Raw genomic sequence first — 16,566 nt, forward strand, 5'->3', positions numbered from 1 at the left:
TGTGCACTGTAAGCACTCAGTAAATACTGATGACGATATTGGTGAAAGAGAAGGGTCAAAGATGAAATCAAGTTGTGAGTTTCTGGGAAAGGGAGAATGATGATGATGTCAATTTTACTGGGAAAGTTAGGAGGAATTCAGGTTTAGCTATTTTTAATTTAAGGTGCTTGCAAGTCATGCAGCTGGAGATGTCCTGGAGGCAGGAGGAAATGCAAGATGGTAGGGCAGGTGAGAGGTAGGGGGTGTTGAGATGGATTAGAAGTACTTTCCCAAAAAGGTGGCATTGTATCCATGGGAATGTATAAATTCTACAAGCAGCGTGGCCTAGTGGAAAGAGCACGGGCCTGGGAGTCGGAGAACCTGGGTTCTAATCCTGGATCTGCCAATTGCTTGTTGCGCTACCCTGGGCAAGTCACTTAACTTTCTTGTGCCTCAGTTACTTCATCTGTAAAATGGGGATTCAATTATTTTCCCTCAAACTTGAACTCTGAGCCCCATGTCCAATCTGATAAACTCACATCTATCCCAGCACTTAGACCAGAGCTCGGCACTTAGTAAGCATTTAGCAAATACCATTTAAAAAACAAAATTTCCCAATAGGATGAAAACAGAGGAGTCCTGTAGGAGTCCCACAGCTAAAGTGTGAGGGGAGAATGAGTAGATAGAGATCTAGGAAGAGAGAAAATTCATAGGAGAAAGGGGCAATCAGTAGTGTTAAAGGCATCCAATAGGTGAAGGAGCATTATGAGAAATTGGAGACTTAGCTAAAAGGATGTCATTAGAACTTAATGAGTACTATTTTCTGAGCACAATGCATAGTGTTGTACTAAGTGTTTGGGAGAGTATTAATAGAGTAAAATAGATATTGGTGAGCACATTCTCCTTCAAATGAAGTGGGAAAGCTAGATTACAGCTAATTCTGTTGTATTGTACTCTCCCAAGAGCTTAGTACAATGTTCTGCACATAGTAAGTGTTCAATAAATACCACTGATTGATTACAATCAATTACAGGTTACAGTTGTCTGTGAACAGATGTGGTGGGCAGGAAATGAAAGCAACGAGTGACTACAGCTCATTCAAGTATTTTGGACAGCCTTTGGAGGAGAGAGATGGTAAAATAGGCTCAAGAGAAGGTTTGAAAGTATTTGAAGGCAGAGGAGGAAAAGCCAGAAGACAGAGCTCATTATGGGCAGGGAACCGGTCTACCAACTCTGTTGTATTGTGTGCTCCTAAGCACTTAGTAAAGTGTTCTGCATACAAAAAGTGCTCAATACCATTCATTCACTGATTGATTGCTGCCTGAGCCCTTCCACTGGGTTAAATGTGGACGCCAGGGCTTCAGTTCCTTCTTCCGGAGCAACTCTACCCTCCTTGCAGTGACCAAGCACGTCTCTCTGGTAGAGCAGAAAGCAGAGGCAAAGATTGCTTCCAAAGCATCTTGCCACTGGTGTGAAACTGAATGTTCTCCCTACATCCCAAACACCTCTAAGCCTCAGCCACGCTCCCCACTGAGGCGGCTTTCCATCAGAAACGGTTTAACTTTCAATTTACAGCATTGTATTATTATTTCTGTGGTTCCCTTCCCCCTTCTTAGATTGTGAACTGCTCAGGGTCAGGGACTACTTCATTCTCAATCCCCCAAGTGCCTACTACAACATTTAGTACAGCATTTTCTAGATGCTCGATAAATTACCTCGATTATCGGACTCACGTATTTAGAAGTGTGACTCGATAGGATAATAAATACATTGTGTGTTGACTCAGTAACTCCAGTCACAGCATTAAAATGATATTCTACAGTCGTGGAACAAATGCAAAAAATTACTGAAATTCACAATTATTGCTGGCTCTCCCTTCACCTTTCACTCAGAGATATAGTTCTTTCTTCCAGATTCGTTAGCAACAGAGGCTAGCCATCTGATGCTATTAATTTCAGCTTCTGCCTGCTCATGTCAGACACCCTTTTTTCAGGAAGTCTCACTGCTCAGGTTGACTATAAAATGTTGCTACATTGCTAAGCCATATGTTGTCGTTTCAAATTGTAACTGTGTGGTTTCAAAACAATGACACACCAAAGCCATTCATTTTTGCTTGCTGCATAACGTGCTGTGAATGTTGCTTTCAGTTTAGGAGGTTCCAGGCTGTGGAAAGTGGAACATGTGGTGTGACCAGTCTCAATGGATGTCTGCCTCTCGTAAAAATGATTCAATCTCCACTGTTCCCGTACCTCCAATAACTTGCTTTGTTTTTTTCCTTAGCATAATTCCAAATTCGATGGTGAGTTACCAGTGCATTCATGATGTCAATCAATTTTCAATTAATCGTATTTTTAATCAATCGTATTTATTGAGTGCTTACTCTGTGCAGAACACTGTACTAAGCGCTTGGGATAGTACAAAACAACAGAGTTGACAGACATGTTCCTCGCCCACGATGAGGTTCATCAGTAGAGCCCCATTATCTACATATGCTGCCTCCTCAGTTTAAGGAGGAATAATTATTATAGATTCCAATTCTCCTGTCACGTATCAAGGGTGGAGTAGATACACATACTCCGGATCCACTTAGGGTAATGTAGTCCTCCCACCACCCCCTTCCCTGCCATTTTGGTAGAGAAGCAGCGTGGCTCAGTGGAAAGAGCCCGGGCTTGGGAGTCGGAGGTCACGAGTTCGAATCCCAGCTCTGCCACTTGTCAGCTGTGTGACTGTGGGCAAGTCACTTAACTTCTCTGTGCCTCAGTTACCTCATCTGTAAAATGGAGATGAAGACTGTGAGCCCCACGTGGGACAACCTGATTACCCTGTATCTACCCAGCGCTTAGAACAGTGCTCTGCACATAGTAAGCACTTAACAAATACCAACATTATTATTAGGGGAAGCAGCGTGGCTCAGTGGAAAGAGCCTGGGCTTCGGAGTCAGAGGTCATGAGTTCGACTCCCGGCTCTGCCACTTGTCAGCTGTGTGACTGTGGGCAAGTCACTTCACTTCTCTGTGCCTCAGTTACCTCATTTGTAAAATGGGGATTAACTGTGAGCCTCACGTGGGACAACCTGATTACCCTGTATCTACCCCAGCGCTTAGAACAGTGCTCTGCACATAGTAAGCGCTTAACAAATACCAACATTATTATTACTATTATTTTGTCTATCAAAACAAGGCAGACACCTGCCCTGATGCCAGAATTGCTAGGCATATAGGAAATATATACGCCATGGATAGACAATGGGCCTGGGAGTCAGAAGGTCATGGGTTTTATCCCAGCTCCACCACTTGTCTGCTGTGTGACCTCAGGCAAGTCACTTCACTTCTCTGTACCTCAGCTACCTCATCTGTAAAAATGGGCATTGATCTGTAAAAATGGGCATGTGGGACAGGGACTGTGTCCAACTCAATTTACTTGTATCCATTCCAGTGCTTAATACAGTGCCTGGCACAGAGTAAGTGCTTAACAAACACCATAATTATCACTATTATTATTATTATTTAGAGTGCAAGCAGAGGGGTGAGCATCCTTGCCACCTTGTCAGAGATTCCCCCAAGCCTTGATATGGCCTTCTCAGAGGGGCAGGGGAGCCTTCTTCATGATGGAATGAGAGAAGCAGCGTGGCTTAGTGGATAGAGCACAGGCCTAGGAGTCAGAATGACCTGGGTTCTAATCTCAGTTCTGCCACATTTCTGCTGTGTGACTTTGGGCAAGTCACTTCACTTCTCTGTCCTTTAGTTATCTCATCTTTGAAATGGGGATTAAGAACGTGAGTCTCACGTGGGATAGGAACTGTGACCAACCTGATTAACTTGTATCTACCTCAGTGCATAGAACAGTGCTTGGCATACAGTGAGCACTTAACAAGTACCATAATTATTATTATTAAGGCCCTATTGGGGATTGACCGCATGGAACTAAGACATCCCAGCATCTCCCCGAAGATGTGTCCTCAACACTGGAATGGCTGTGTTAGGGCCCATTTTCTAAACTCTTCAAGAGGTCTCTGTCACTCAGATTAGGTTTCAGGGGAAACTCCAACTCAGGACTCAAGGACCCTGGGCCCTATTTAATTCATCTAAATATCCCGAGTGATAAACTGTGGTCTGTGTTACTTTTTTTTAAAGCATTCTTTTGGGTATCCTGTAAAAGTAGACAGATTTTTCCTTAAAAGAAGCTCTAGGTCTATATCACCAAGCATATGGTGGACACAGCCTCATTGCAAATTTGATAAAACAAAACAAAAATAATCTACCCATCCTTTGCTTCCTAAATGCACATAAATTGGCCTAAACATGGTAGCGGGCAGCCTCTGTGATTTTCAATCATCTCATCCTCCCTCTTTCTTAGATGAAGAATCAGGTTAAATGCTATTATCATTCTGACCAAAGTGGCCCAGAGACTATGGAGAATAAAAGTTCATGGAACTCAAGCTAAGCTTTTTCGATGCATTCTTTTTGTTCCCAATAGTAGTGTGACAGAGTGACTAGAAGAATACAAAAACTCACTGGGCTGCAACATTTATGCTGAACCTCATTTAAGCATCATTTATTCCCAGCCAGAATACAAAAGAACCGTGGGGAGTTCAGCTTACTTGCTACTGAGACATCTTCTTAGAGAGTAAGAAGCCCCTCCTCCACAAGTGCGTGAACATTCGCTCCATGGACCCCAAGCGTCCCATAGGGCATCACGGTCCTCTTCAGATCGAGCCGTTCTAGAACTCTAGAAAAAACAAAATCTCTCATTAGTATCCTGTTCCCAATACCTTGACAAATAAATCTACAGCACAATTTCAATACCAATATATTTCAAATGGAGCCCAACCCTTCATTTTTCCCAAGAGAGCAAGTGCCAAGAAATCCAGCAGAAAAACAACAGGGGGTGGGACAGGCAAATGAGGTAGGAATGTCCAAAATACCCCATTTTAAAACTTATTTTTTGATATGAGCAGAACATAATTTGTAAGGATTGTAAGCTCCCTTGTGGGCAGGGAAAGTGCCCTGTTGTATTGTACTCTCCCAAGTGCTTAGTACAGTGCTCTGCACACAGTAAGTACACAATAAACACTATTGATTGAGAAATGTAAAATGTGAACTTCTGAGTATCCCTAGACAGAAGTCCCACCAAATATATTATGGCACCCAACTGGTCTCATCCTGAAGAATGGGTAAAATAACTGCCCCTGCAACACAAAGCATTTCCTTTTTAAGGGAAAGTGCTTCCTTTTTAAAATAAAAAGTTTTAAAGAAAATAAGACCTCAACAGCAGGAGCTGTCATTCTGGACTGACATTGGCTGGGGGAAAATGGTCACCTTCCTTTGTTCTTTTGCCATACGAATGCTCATTTTCCACCCCTTCTTTCTCATGCCGATCATATGAAAACACCAGATTTGACATCCTAGAAGAGATCCAAGTCTACATGGAAGCCTCATATACTGGGTGGCACCAAATGATTCTCGGAAAGACTAGATGGTATTGAGGGAAAATGCTAGATGTGCCTACTGTGTGTGCTACAAGAATTACATTTACAAAATTTAATCTTCCCTTATCTGTAGTAAGCTGAAATGTGACTTAATTGTGTGTCAACTCCACAAATGCTAGGATAAATGCTATAAATATGTGATAAGCAATGAATACATTCAATTCCTACAGCTGCAAACTATCTCATATGTAATAGTCACAGATGTGTTCCATCCCCAAGATACAATCTTATTAGCATTTACATGTGAGATAAGGGTACCAGAATGCCAGTTTATTGAGATTATTCCATCTGGCTGCTTTCTAGGGATGAACCTTTCTGAACTAAAATTGCAACAGTTATTTGGTTTTTCTAGAGAAACAAGTACTCTGAAATTCTGCTGAAATTGTTCAGTATTTATCCTAAACCTAATTTAGAGAGCAATTAGAGTTGTGAAGTGAAGCTTCACTGACTGAACACTGTTACCTCATCACATATTACATGTTTCAGCACAACTAGACACATTAAGGGCCCAAATTTCTCTGAAATAAATTGCACACCCACCCAGAAGAGAGCCATGTGCCTGCTATTTGCATTCCAAAGTTTGTTATAAGACCTATATATTCCCAGAAAGCATGTGGCCTCAAACTGTAACAGATTCCAAGTTTTCCTTTAACAAGTGGAATAAACATCATTCATTTCAACTGAATCCATATTTAATGGTAAAGAAAGTAAAGTGATTTTCCTCCTCTTAACTGAGCCAGGTTTTTGTCTCTACTATGAAGTCTAACATTCTAGTATGGCCTTGAAGGCCATTTAAAATTTCAAGCATTTATTTATTGCAGTTTTTAAGAGGGTCCTCAGCGTAAGTACATAACATGTCTAAATCCAGTCAGAACTTGTGTTTATCACTTGAGTTCTTTAAGATGCAAGCACCTATTTACTTTATGATAACTTTTCAAAAATGTCAGCTTTTGCTAACACTTAACTAGTGAAGCCTGGAAAGTCAGACTCAAAAATAAATTAGTAAATTAAAGACCTAGTTAAAAGTGCTGACTGACACATCTGGACCCTTCAACCCAAGCTTCTTTAGGCTGCCAAAAAACCCTTAGATTTATTCTCCCTGTTCTCAATACTGTGGTTTGCATACTTTTTCAGCCCTGAGTTCCCTGAGGGCTACTACAACTCCCCACCTCCCACAACACCTCTCTACAATAAAGAAACTAATGTCCTTGGTTTGTCTTGGAGGCACCATCGTTAGCAGATAGCTGACCAAAAACCCAAAGTACTGATCTTTCTTTCTCCACAATGCAGCAGGTTTTCAAGGGGTTTTGTCTGTTTGATGTTTTGATTGTTTTGATTTAATGGTATTTGTTTACTGCTTACTATGTGCCAGGCACTGTTCTAAACCCTGGGGTAGATACATGAGAAGCAGCGTGGCTCAGTGGAAAGAGCACGGGCTTGGGAGTCAGAGGTCATGGGTTCGAATCCCAGCTCTGCCACTTCTCAGCTGTGTGACTGTGGGCAAGTCACTTCACTTCTCTGGGCCTCAGTTCCCTCATCTGTAAAATGAGGATGAAGACTGTGAGCCCCACGTGGGACAACCTGATTCCCCTGTCTACCCCAGCGCTTAGAACAGTGCTCTGCACATAGTAAGCGCTTAACAAATACAAATATTATTATTATTATTATTATTACTAGATAATACGGTTGGACACAGTTCATGACCCATGTGGGGCTCACAGTCTCAATCTCCATTTTACAGATGAGGTAACTGAGGTACAGAGGAGTTAAGTGACTTAGCCAGGGTCACACAGCAGACAAGTGGCAGAGCCAGGATTAGAGGCCAGGTCCTGTGACTCCCAGACCTATGCTCTTTCCACAAGGTCATGCTGCTTCTCTAGGTTGAGGAAGAGTCAGATGCAGAGATAGGGCCCAGGGAGTGAGGTAGATCTGCCCTTCCTTTTCATATAAGCAACAGTTCTAATACTGCTAAACAACTGTTCAGAAGCTTTGGTTTCTTCAACTCCCAAGAAACTTCACTGCAACTCCATAGGGTCCTACACCCCAATTTAAGAAATGCTGTCCTACAGGCATATTTTAACACCCCACCCTTCCACCTCCCTCCCTCCGTTTTTTTCCCCCCAGTCCTGCCTGTGTGGAGGCCACACCTCATGGTCATCTTACACTTAGTAAGTTTAAAGCAGGACTATAGACCTGAGAAACTGCCTCGGGATGGTAACTACTTTCCACCAGTTTTCCTTCTATTAGAAAGTACTCAATCTGCTGGTGGCTTTTCCCCAGGTTGATGATTCTCTAAGCATCAGTAAATGCCAATTGCCTAGAATACAGACTCTGGTCACGGTTCATTATATCCCTCCCATGGATATTAGAAGAGCTTTCCTCATTCCTGCAGTCTTCAGGGAAGTTTCTGTCTTTTCTTTCTTTTGACATAAAATGCATTTAGATAAATGTTTTCTCATTTTTTTCCTTCCAAAATGTGTCAATTAGTAAAACAAAACCTTAAGTGAATGACTTCAAGTTTCCTAGCTGCAAGTATTTCAAATGCTTCTAGTAATTTCCTAAAGCAATACTTCCCCAGTATTCCATGCTCAATATACACATAACCTTGAACTGACCCCAAAAGTACCACCTCATATAGAGGCAGCACTCTCTAGGACAACTTCGGATACAATGGACTTTCTGTAAGTTATTGAATGAAGGAGGAAAAGTCCTTACAGAAATCATAAATGATAAGAATATGGCAACTGAACATGCATTAATGCTGAATGTGTGGGAAATGCTTTCATCCCAAGATTAAAAAAAATAGAAGAGTTTAGACTAGAAAATGAAAGCTGTTAGAATTTTGTAAAACAGAATTTGTACATAGCCTAGGTACCCTACATATCACATATGTGATTTTTTGTCAAATTTTACTATTAAGTATTAAAAAGGTATAGTATCTGCACCATAGATTTGTGCTGTTGTAAGTCTGCAAAATTAGCCTCTTCACCTCTAGCCCCAGACAGCATTTAGTCTAAACCATCTGGAACAGTATGTGACAGTACAAGATGGATGTCATATACCTCGAAATTAAAGCAACCCGAACAATAGGAGAACTCTCCCACCATGATGAGAGAACCATCTTTTTGTAGTGAGTTTTGGGGTTGGGAGAAGTGGAAAGAAGTGGAATATGGTGCAAGAGTCTAACATTAGATAATGAGTAAAAGCCAAAACGGCAGGATAGTAAAGTGCTTGGATCTTTTTTTTCCTAGAGTCACTGAAATACTAATTTGGAATTCTTACTTTCAGCCCATAGTTCCTGTCTACTCTCACCTTTTCTCACACCTATTACCTGATTGCAAATTTTATACACCCTTGATCTCCCCCAACAATTCCAAATATAGCATTTCAGTTTTCTGTCTGCTCAACAAAACAGAGACGATACTAGGTGGCTTCCAATGGCTTTCAGATATTAATCAGTAGCACAGTCCTAGGGAAAGTCATTATCTTGTTGATGGACAAACCCAAAGAGCATCAAATTTATATGGAGATTGAGACACAGTTCTTTCTGGGATTAAATTTGCTGCTGGTTTTGCTTAAGAAATGTAAATCATCTGGTTCTTATCACAAGCCCACTGTTTTGGGATATGATGAACTGCCAGTGACAATATGCAAAGCTCCTTTGAGGCAACTGCCTAAAACATTTCCTTTGCTACTGATGAGAAAAGCCTATATTGTTGCAGGATATAAAAAGCCATATCAGCAGGTAGAGGGATTTCTGCATTGTATCATCCAGAAAAAAAAAATACATTCCTTACTTTCCACTCAGGCCACCTACCACCTTGGTAAGGAACTCTGTCACAATTTTAATTATCACAAAATCATCAACAGGCGGGTCATACCAGTGCCTTAAATGTTTATTCCTCTAATTTGGGAGCAGAATCGAGGAGGAGAAGCATAATTTTCTAGAAAATAAAGTTTAGATTTTACTTTTAAATGCTTCTCCGGTGTTTGATTTCAGAAATATACAGTAGTAACTTAACATTTGATAATTCCATTCCAGGATATACAGTTCATATAAAAAAATGCTGAGACACCTCTTGGTATTTTGGAAAGGTTCGACCAGAACACAATTTCTCAGCCAATAAAATTAATATTGGTAATTGTTGATTCATAAAGGTTACTATAAAGGAAAATTCAACTGGCCATTGAGCATTATGAAGTAAGTTATCTCTAGAAAGTTTATAAAGAACATATTGGACTTGTCACCTTCCACTGATGTAAAAATATAAAATTTAACACAATGGGTGCTATTATTACTTCATCAAAACTCTAACAGAGAGTAAACACAATTGATACCTGTATTTATCCTGATCGAGGCTCAAATCACAGTCAAGATTTGGATGGTTATCAAAATGTTATGGTCTGGAAGTTTTAAAGGCATTTTGTGCTAGGAATAGCCCATTGGTCTGGTTTTCTATTTCTGCAGTAATCATTTGCCTAGCGATAAAATTAAAATAGCAGAACTGCTCAGCTAAGGATTGCTCAATTAAGGACTGAAGACCGGATTCTCCAGGAGAATAATTTTGCAAAGAGAAGCTATAGGGTAGGAAAACCTAACCCTATGGACTTTTGTTTCTTTACCCTGAAATCTATTTGTTCCTAAAGACCCAAAAGAGCTGGGTGAATGTTATGGTTAAGGAGACAACCTCCCCCTTTCAGATCTCCAAGTTGTGGGAATGTATTTGAAGCTTTCAATATTTCTATCTTGGATCTGTAAGTTGGTTATATTTCACCTATTTCTTCAGGAGGCAAAAAGAAGTTCTGGGAAAAAAAAAATCCCTGCAGCTGAAAAACTATGCATACCAGGGACCAAAGGAAACAATACAAGAGCACCTCTGGGGAATTTCACACTCCACCACTGCTTGCTGCTCCCGAGATAGACATGCTTCTGACACCCCCTCAAACTCAAACACCTTGTTCATTCATTCAATCATATTTACTGAGCACTTACTGTGTGCAAAGCACTGTACTAAGTACTTGGAAAGTACATCCTCTCCTTTTGTGAATTGATTTCCTAGTGAGCTAGCTACTTTAATTATCTCAGTTTCCTTCAGGCAGGGATTGTGTCTACCATCTCTGTTATACTGTATACTCCCAAGTTCTTAGTACAGTGTTCTGCACACAGTAAGCACTGGATAAATACAACTGATCAGTGATTTTTCCAAATTGCAATTCAAAATACTAATTTAGATACTTTCCAAAATAGTAACAAATTTTACTTAAACTTATTTACAATAGCAGCATGGCTTAGTGGAAAGAGCACGGGCTTGGGAGTCAGAGGTCGTGGGTTCTAATCCCAGCTCTGCCACTTGTCTACTGGGTGTGTTTCGGCAAGCCACCTCTCTGTGCCTCAGTTACCACATCAGTAAAATGGGGATTGAGACTCTGAGCCCCACATAGGACAACCTGATTACCTTGTATCTACCCCAGCACCTAGAACACTGCTTGGCACATAGTAAGCATTTAACAAATACCATAATCATCATGTATTTGGGACTAAATTTCATGTAGACGACTGCAGAAATGTTATTAGTGCTCAGAATCATGGGGGAAAGCACACTCCTGAAATAAGAATTCTTTAATAGAGTGATTGACTATGATGACTGTATGGTCGATTAACCTAACTGAAATGTTTAAAAATATTTTAGTTATGCTAATTGGCCATGCAGTCATCACAGTCAATCATCTACAGCTGCTTTGCAGGTTTCATAGCTCTTTCCATGTTTCCAATCTTCTCACTCCTGCTACTCTCTGACTCATCTGAACCAGTGGGTTCATCCAATAATGAAAAACTACACTAGGGCTACCTAATGACCTCAATCACAAAATTTTGCTCCTCAAATACTGGAGCAGAATCAGCCATGTGGTTTACCATTACAGTGAACTTCTGAGTGCAATTGCAGAGGAAGTGTCCAATCTTCTTTGAAAAAAGGTGAGAATTGGTGGGAAGTGTCCAATCTCCTTTGAAAAGAGGGGAGAATTGGTGAACCAATCACAGATGTCTATCTCATATAACTTGGAGAGTAGTTTCAACAATGCTATTTTTATGCAATACTTAATATCAGATGGCCAAACATGATCAGAAACAATGAGGTCCTGGAATGCAAGCAATACTCCTCAAAAGGAGTAATGCTTGTTCCATCATAACTTAACTCAAACGTGACATGTGAGGAGAATGAAAAACAGCAGGATATGCAGCACTATGGTAAGTTGAAATGGGGTACCATTAATGTGGTCGACAGAAGAAATACTTTAAAGACTCAAGGAAGCAAAACCTCAAACAAGCCTCAGACAGTTGTAAGGGAGCAAATGCAACAGAGCAGCAAAGGGCAATATTTATAGCACAAAATGTAGAAGAGAATGTTGGACATACATTGGCCTTAGCCACACTCGTCCCTATAAAACTGTATTGTCAGTAGTAACATCCGAGCAGAATTAAAACCAATCAGTCCACCTCTTCCCACTCCTCAAACACCTCCAATGGCTGTCTATCTATCTCTGTATCAAACAGAAACTCATTACTGTAGGCCTTGAGAAAATCAGCCCTCCCCATCTTACCCTACCTCGCTAGTCCACACACTTCTCTCCTCTAAAGCCAACCTATTCACTGCACCTTGCACTGTGCGGTGCTGTGCCCAGATTACGTATTCAATAAATACCACTGTTTGGCTGATAATGATAATGATAATAATAACAACTGGGGTATCTGTTAAGTGCTCACTATGCACCAAACACTGTACTATGCGCTGGGGTAGACATAATTCATTCATTCATTCAATAGTATTTATTGAGCGCTTACTATGTGCAGAGCACTGTACTAAGCGCTTGGGATGAACAAGTCGGCAACAGATAGAGACAGTCCCTGCCGTTTGACGGGCTTACAGTCTAATCGGGGGAGACGGACAGACAAGAACAATGGCACTAAACAGCGTCAAGGGGAAGAACATCTCGTAAAAACAATGGCAACTAAATAGAATCAAGGCGATGTACAATTCATTAACAAAATAAATAGGGTAACGAAAATATATACAGTTGAGCGGACGGGTACAGTGCTGTGGGGATGGGAAGGGAGAGGTGGAGGAGCAGAGGGAAAAGGGGAAAATGAGGCTTTAGCTGCGGAGAGGTAAAAGGGGGGATGGCAGAGGGAGTAGAGGGGGAAGAGGAGCTCAATCAGGTCAGACAAAGTCCCTGTCCCATACAGCGCTCATAATCTAAGCGGGAGGAAAAACAGCAATCTAATCTCCATTTTGCAGATAAGGAAACAGGCCCAGAAAAATTAAGTGACAGGGTTATTGTGGCTACTGGGGAACTGGGCTTAATTAAGGCTATAATTATTCTGAGTCAGCAAAAGCTTGTGTTGTCCCAAAATGGAAATTTTCTTCCTCTTATCCTCTTATCCTCTTTGGAGTGCACATGTGGCTCTTTCTCTACACTCATATACTCCCCACCCTGACACTGCTGGAGCTATATTTGGTTTAGTAGTGGCTGGGGCAAAGATACAATCAATCAATCAAGTGGGGAGGGTGTTATGCTTTCAGGACAGTCTGACAACCATGGCCTAAGGAAAAGAGCATGAGTCAGGGAGTCAGATGACCTGGGTACTAATCCTGGCTCTGCCGCTTACCTGCTGTATTTCCTTGGGCAAGTCACTGAACTTCTCTGTGCCTCTGTTTCCTCATATGCAAAATGGGGATTCAAAGCCTGTTCTTCCTCCCACTTAGACTGTGATTCCCATGTGGGATAGGGAGTGTTTCCAACCTGATGATATTGAATCTATCCCTTGCTTGGCACGCAATAAGCACTTAACAAATACTACTACTATTATTATAAATATTAATTATTATTAATAACAACATCTGGGGGTCGCCCATAAAGACCACAGGAGAAGAGAGGGAAGAGGACTTAAAGGTCAATGAGTCACTCCCCATCTAGACTGTAAGCTCATTGTGGGCAGGGAATGTAATGTGTCTGTTTGTGGTTGCATTGTACTCTCCCTAGCACTTAGTACAGTGTTCTGCCCACAGTAAGCGCTCAATAAATATGAATGAATGAATGAAGCAAAATTCCTTGTGCTTTTTTCCCACCCCAAAAGGTTATTGGATTGGATATAATTCCTACAATAATGTTTCATTTAGCATATAAAAAAATCAATTGCTAAAATTATTTAGGGACGTCACGCCTCGAGGAACCCCATGTGCAGTATTTCAGAAGAAAATAATCTGGTTGGGGAATTTGAGAAGTTTCTTTAAACTTAGCTTTTTTTTGAAACTCTTTACTATATGAGTCTCCACAACTCTCTTATATTATTTAGCTGATGGTGTTGTCAGCTAAAAAAAGTAGGGGGCTAGTGTTTCAATAAATATACTGTATATATTGTCCATTCAGTATTATTTGGCAAAGGGATTATTTACCTGCAGTTGCATTAACTATGAACAGCATCATCTGGGATCATTAAATTCCTAAAAGAGTGCCTTACTTAAATATTAGAATGAACTGTAGCCAAAGAATATATTGAAAAGCATAACACCATAGAGATCTCCTTTCTAGCTCCATTTTGAACAGGTCTGTCTGTCTGTTCCTCTCTTTCCTTGTCAGCTATAAGAATGGCATTGCTTTGGGACATAAACTCCTTGAGGGCAGGGACCATGCTTTGAAATCTATTTTGTACCAAGCCCAGCACAGTATCAGACACAGGTGGGCTTTTAATATTGATGGTGATGATGAAGAGAAGTCTTTTAGCAACTTCAAAGTCTAAGCATCTTAATCATTTGGAAAAAGATTAAATTCAGGATCCTCAGCAGCATTTATTTATTTTTATTTTTCTGGCAAAAGGAGCATACCTTCTTCTAAAAGGAGCTGTAATTTTCAGGCAAGTAAAAGCTTCAAGTTTAGATATTTAGATCTAGGAGTTTTAGGATGAACTCTGACTAAATATTAATTGTGCTCTCCAGAGAATAATCAGACACAGGATTCTCCCCCTTATTCCACACTCCCATGTATTTCTTCCTGGCTTAGAGCTCCAGTTGATTTATTCCCTTTGAAGGGGAATGTTCCATATGGAATTGATACTTAAGGGTGGGGAGGAGGATGAGAACGAGGACAATGATATTAGCTGTTATTGCATAGGGGGATGAGTGACTTGGAAGCCTGAATCTGAATGGCAGAATAAGGCGTCCATGTGGAGAAACAATAAGCTCCACATGAGGATGAAAATGCTTATTATAAGTTATCACAATCTGCTTGATATATAAATAGGTCGAGACAGAAACTAGCCAGCGATCCAATTCACCATCTAGAGCCTCTTGATAATCAAGGACATTGATAATATAATAGTCAAATAAGTTATAGTGTTCTGGGGCCTCAGAATCATCCCGTAATCATTGAGTTACCTAGACAAATATTTAAAGGGCAGAATTTCTCTCCAGCTTTAAAAATCTTAACTATTACATTAAAATGGAGACTCACATTGGGAACCACAAATGAGGCTCGTTCTGATACTTCAGGGACAGGCAGGAGGAAACAGACTGGGAAGGGCATGTCAAGGTTTTTTCCATGCTGTAATGAGGCAGGTGGCAGTCTTGGTAGACTCCACAGTCCTTTGTTGCCCATGTAAGTCACTTATTTTTCAGGACTTTACTGAGTTGTCCATCTTGTGGAATTCCCAAGGATATTCTTTGGCCAGAAACCTATAGAACTGATGGCATAACCCCAGCAGGGAGGTACTCTGATTCCCAAACCTGTGCTCTTTCCAGAGGAAAAGGGCTTTTGTGTAAAAAGTACAAGATTCCTATGACAAAAACCTTACTGAACTTCCTTTAACACTTTGGGCATGCCCATTCAAGACAAGTGTAGTTTTTCAGCCTTTTTTGAGGGTAGAAAATGTAATGTAAATGTAATTTTGGGTCCATATAGGCAAGTGGCTAGAAGGAAGCTAAATGCCATTCTAAAGTATGTGGGAAATACATAGGACAATTTGGCAGGTGTGAACTGGTAAATGGTTGATATTTTGAACTTTTACAATCCTGGACTGGCCAACTGATGAGATGAGGGATCCCTGGGGTGGTGTCTGTGACTAGGCTGACTATATTTCCAACATATGGCCAGCACTAATGCTAATGCATCAGCTAATGCTACGCAGTCTCAGCTTGCTGCCCCAATTTGGGGTTGGACCTAACCCTAGTGGTGAATTGTCAACATCATGCATCACTCTACCAGCCAATAACAAGTTTCAGGCCCTAAAACCACACCTTATCCATTGTCGGGCTGACACAGTGGTGGTGCACAATTGCGGTGATTTGTCAAATTATCCTGCACCTTTTCCACAAACCTTAGTTTGGCACTTGGCACTAAACTTGTGTCATACACGAGTGAAAACCAAATTTTATACTGGAAAAAAAAACCCTCTTTTTTATGGTATTTATTGAGGGCTTACTATGTGTCAGGAACTGTACCAGGAACTTGCGGGGCATGGGAGTGGGGGAAATGCAAGCAAATCAGGTTGGACAGTCCCTTGTCCCACACTGGGTTTACAGTCATAATCCCCGTTTTAGAGATGCAGTAACTGAGGGACAGAGAAATGAAGTCACTTGCCCAAGGTCACATCACAGACAAGTGGCAGAGCCAGGATTAGAACCCATGACCTTATGACTCCCAGACCCGTGCTCTATCCTCTAGGCCATAATCATATCATACTTACATTTAAATCAGAGGAAGTAAAGGAATCTGAAAATAAGAAATTTATGTAGGAACTAGGAGATCACTAGGGAGATTATCTAAAATTTAGAGAAATAGCCCAAGTGCAGAAATAATAAAATTATCTCTAATACCTTTGAGTAACTTGCCCTTGTTAACAGTTAACTGTTCTGTGCCCAGGTGGATTAGAGATTTTTCACTTTAATGAGGAGCTGGTTAGGTGAGGTTTGAGTACATTAGGTCTTAGCACAGCCCAAAAGTTTAAAAGGCAAGTGTTTATGTTCAAAGTAAATACTGAGAAAAAGAAATGTGCTAGCTAAGGTCAGGTTCCAATATGGGAAATAAAAAAGGATCACAGCTCGAAGG

The 16,566-nt window shown here is 40.8% G+C and overlaps 1 protein-coding gene across 2 annotated transcripts in view; it reads right to left on the reverse strand.

Annotated features, from left to right (window-relative positions):
* Positions 1–16,566, reverse strand: part of ADAMTSL1 (ADAMTS like 1) — a 320,400-nt gene that overhangs the window by 289,136 nt on the left and 14,698 nt on the right. For both annotated transcript variants that reach the window (XM_039910787.1, XM_029055244.2), the window contains exon 2: positions 4,579–4,706. In XM_039910787.1, coding sequence (XP_039766721.1) covers positions 4,579–4,706 — 128 coding nt within the window. The remainder of the gene's footprint in view (positions 1–4,578; positions 4,707–16,566) is intronic.

This window comes from Ornithorhynchus anatinus, chromosome X5, assembly GCF_004115215.2.
Source record: "Ornithorhynchus anatinus isolate Pmale09 chromosome X5, mOrnAna1.pri.v4, whole genome shotgun sequence".
Classification (NCBI taxonomy): domain Eukaryota; kingdom Metazoa; phylum Chordata; class Mammalia; order Monotremata; family Ornithorhynchidae; genus Ornithorhynchus; species Ornithorhynchus anatinus.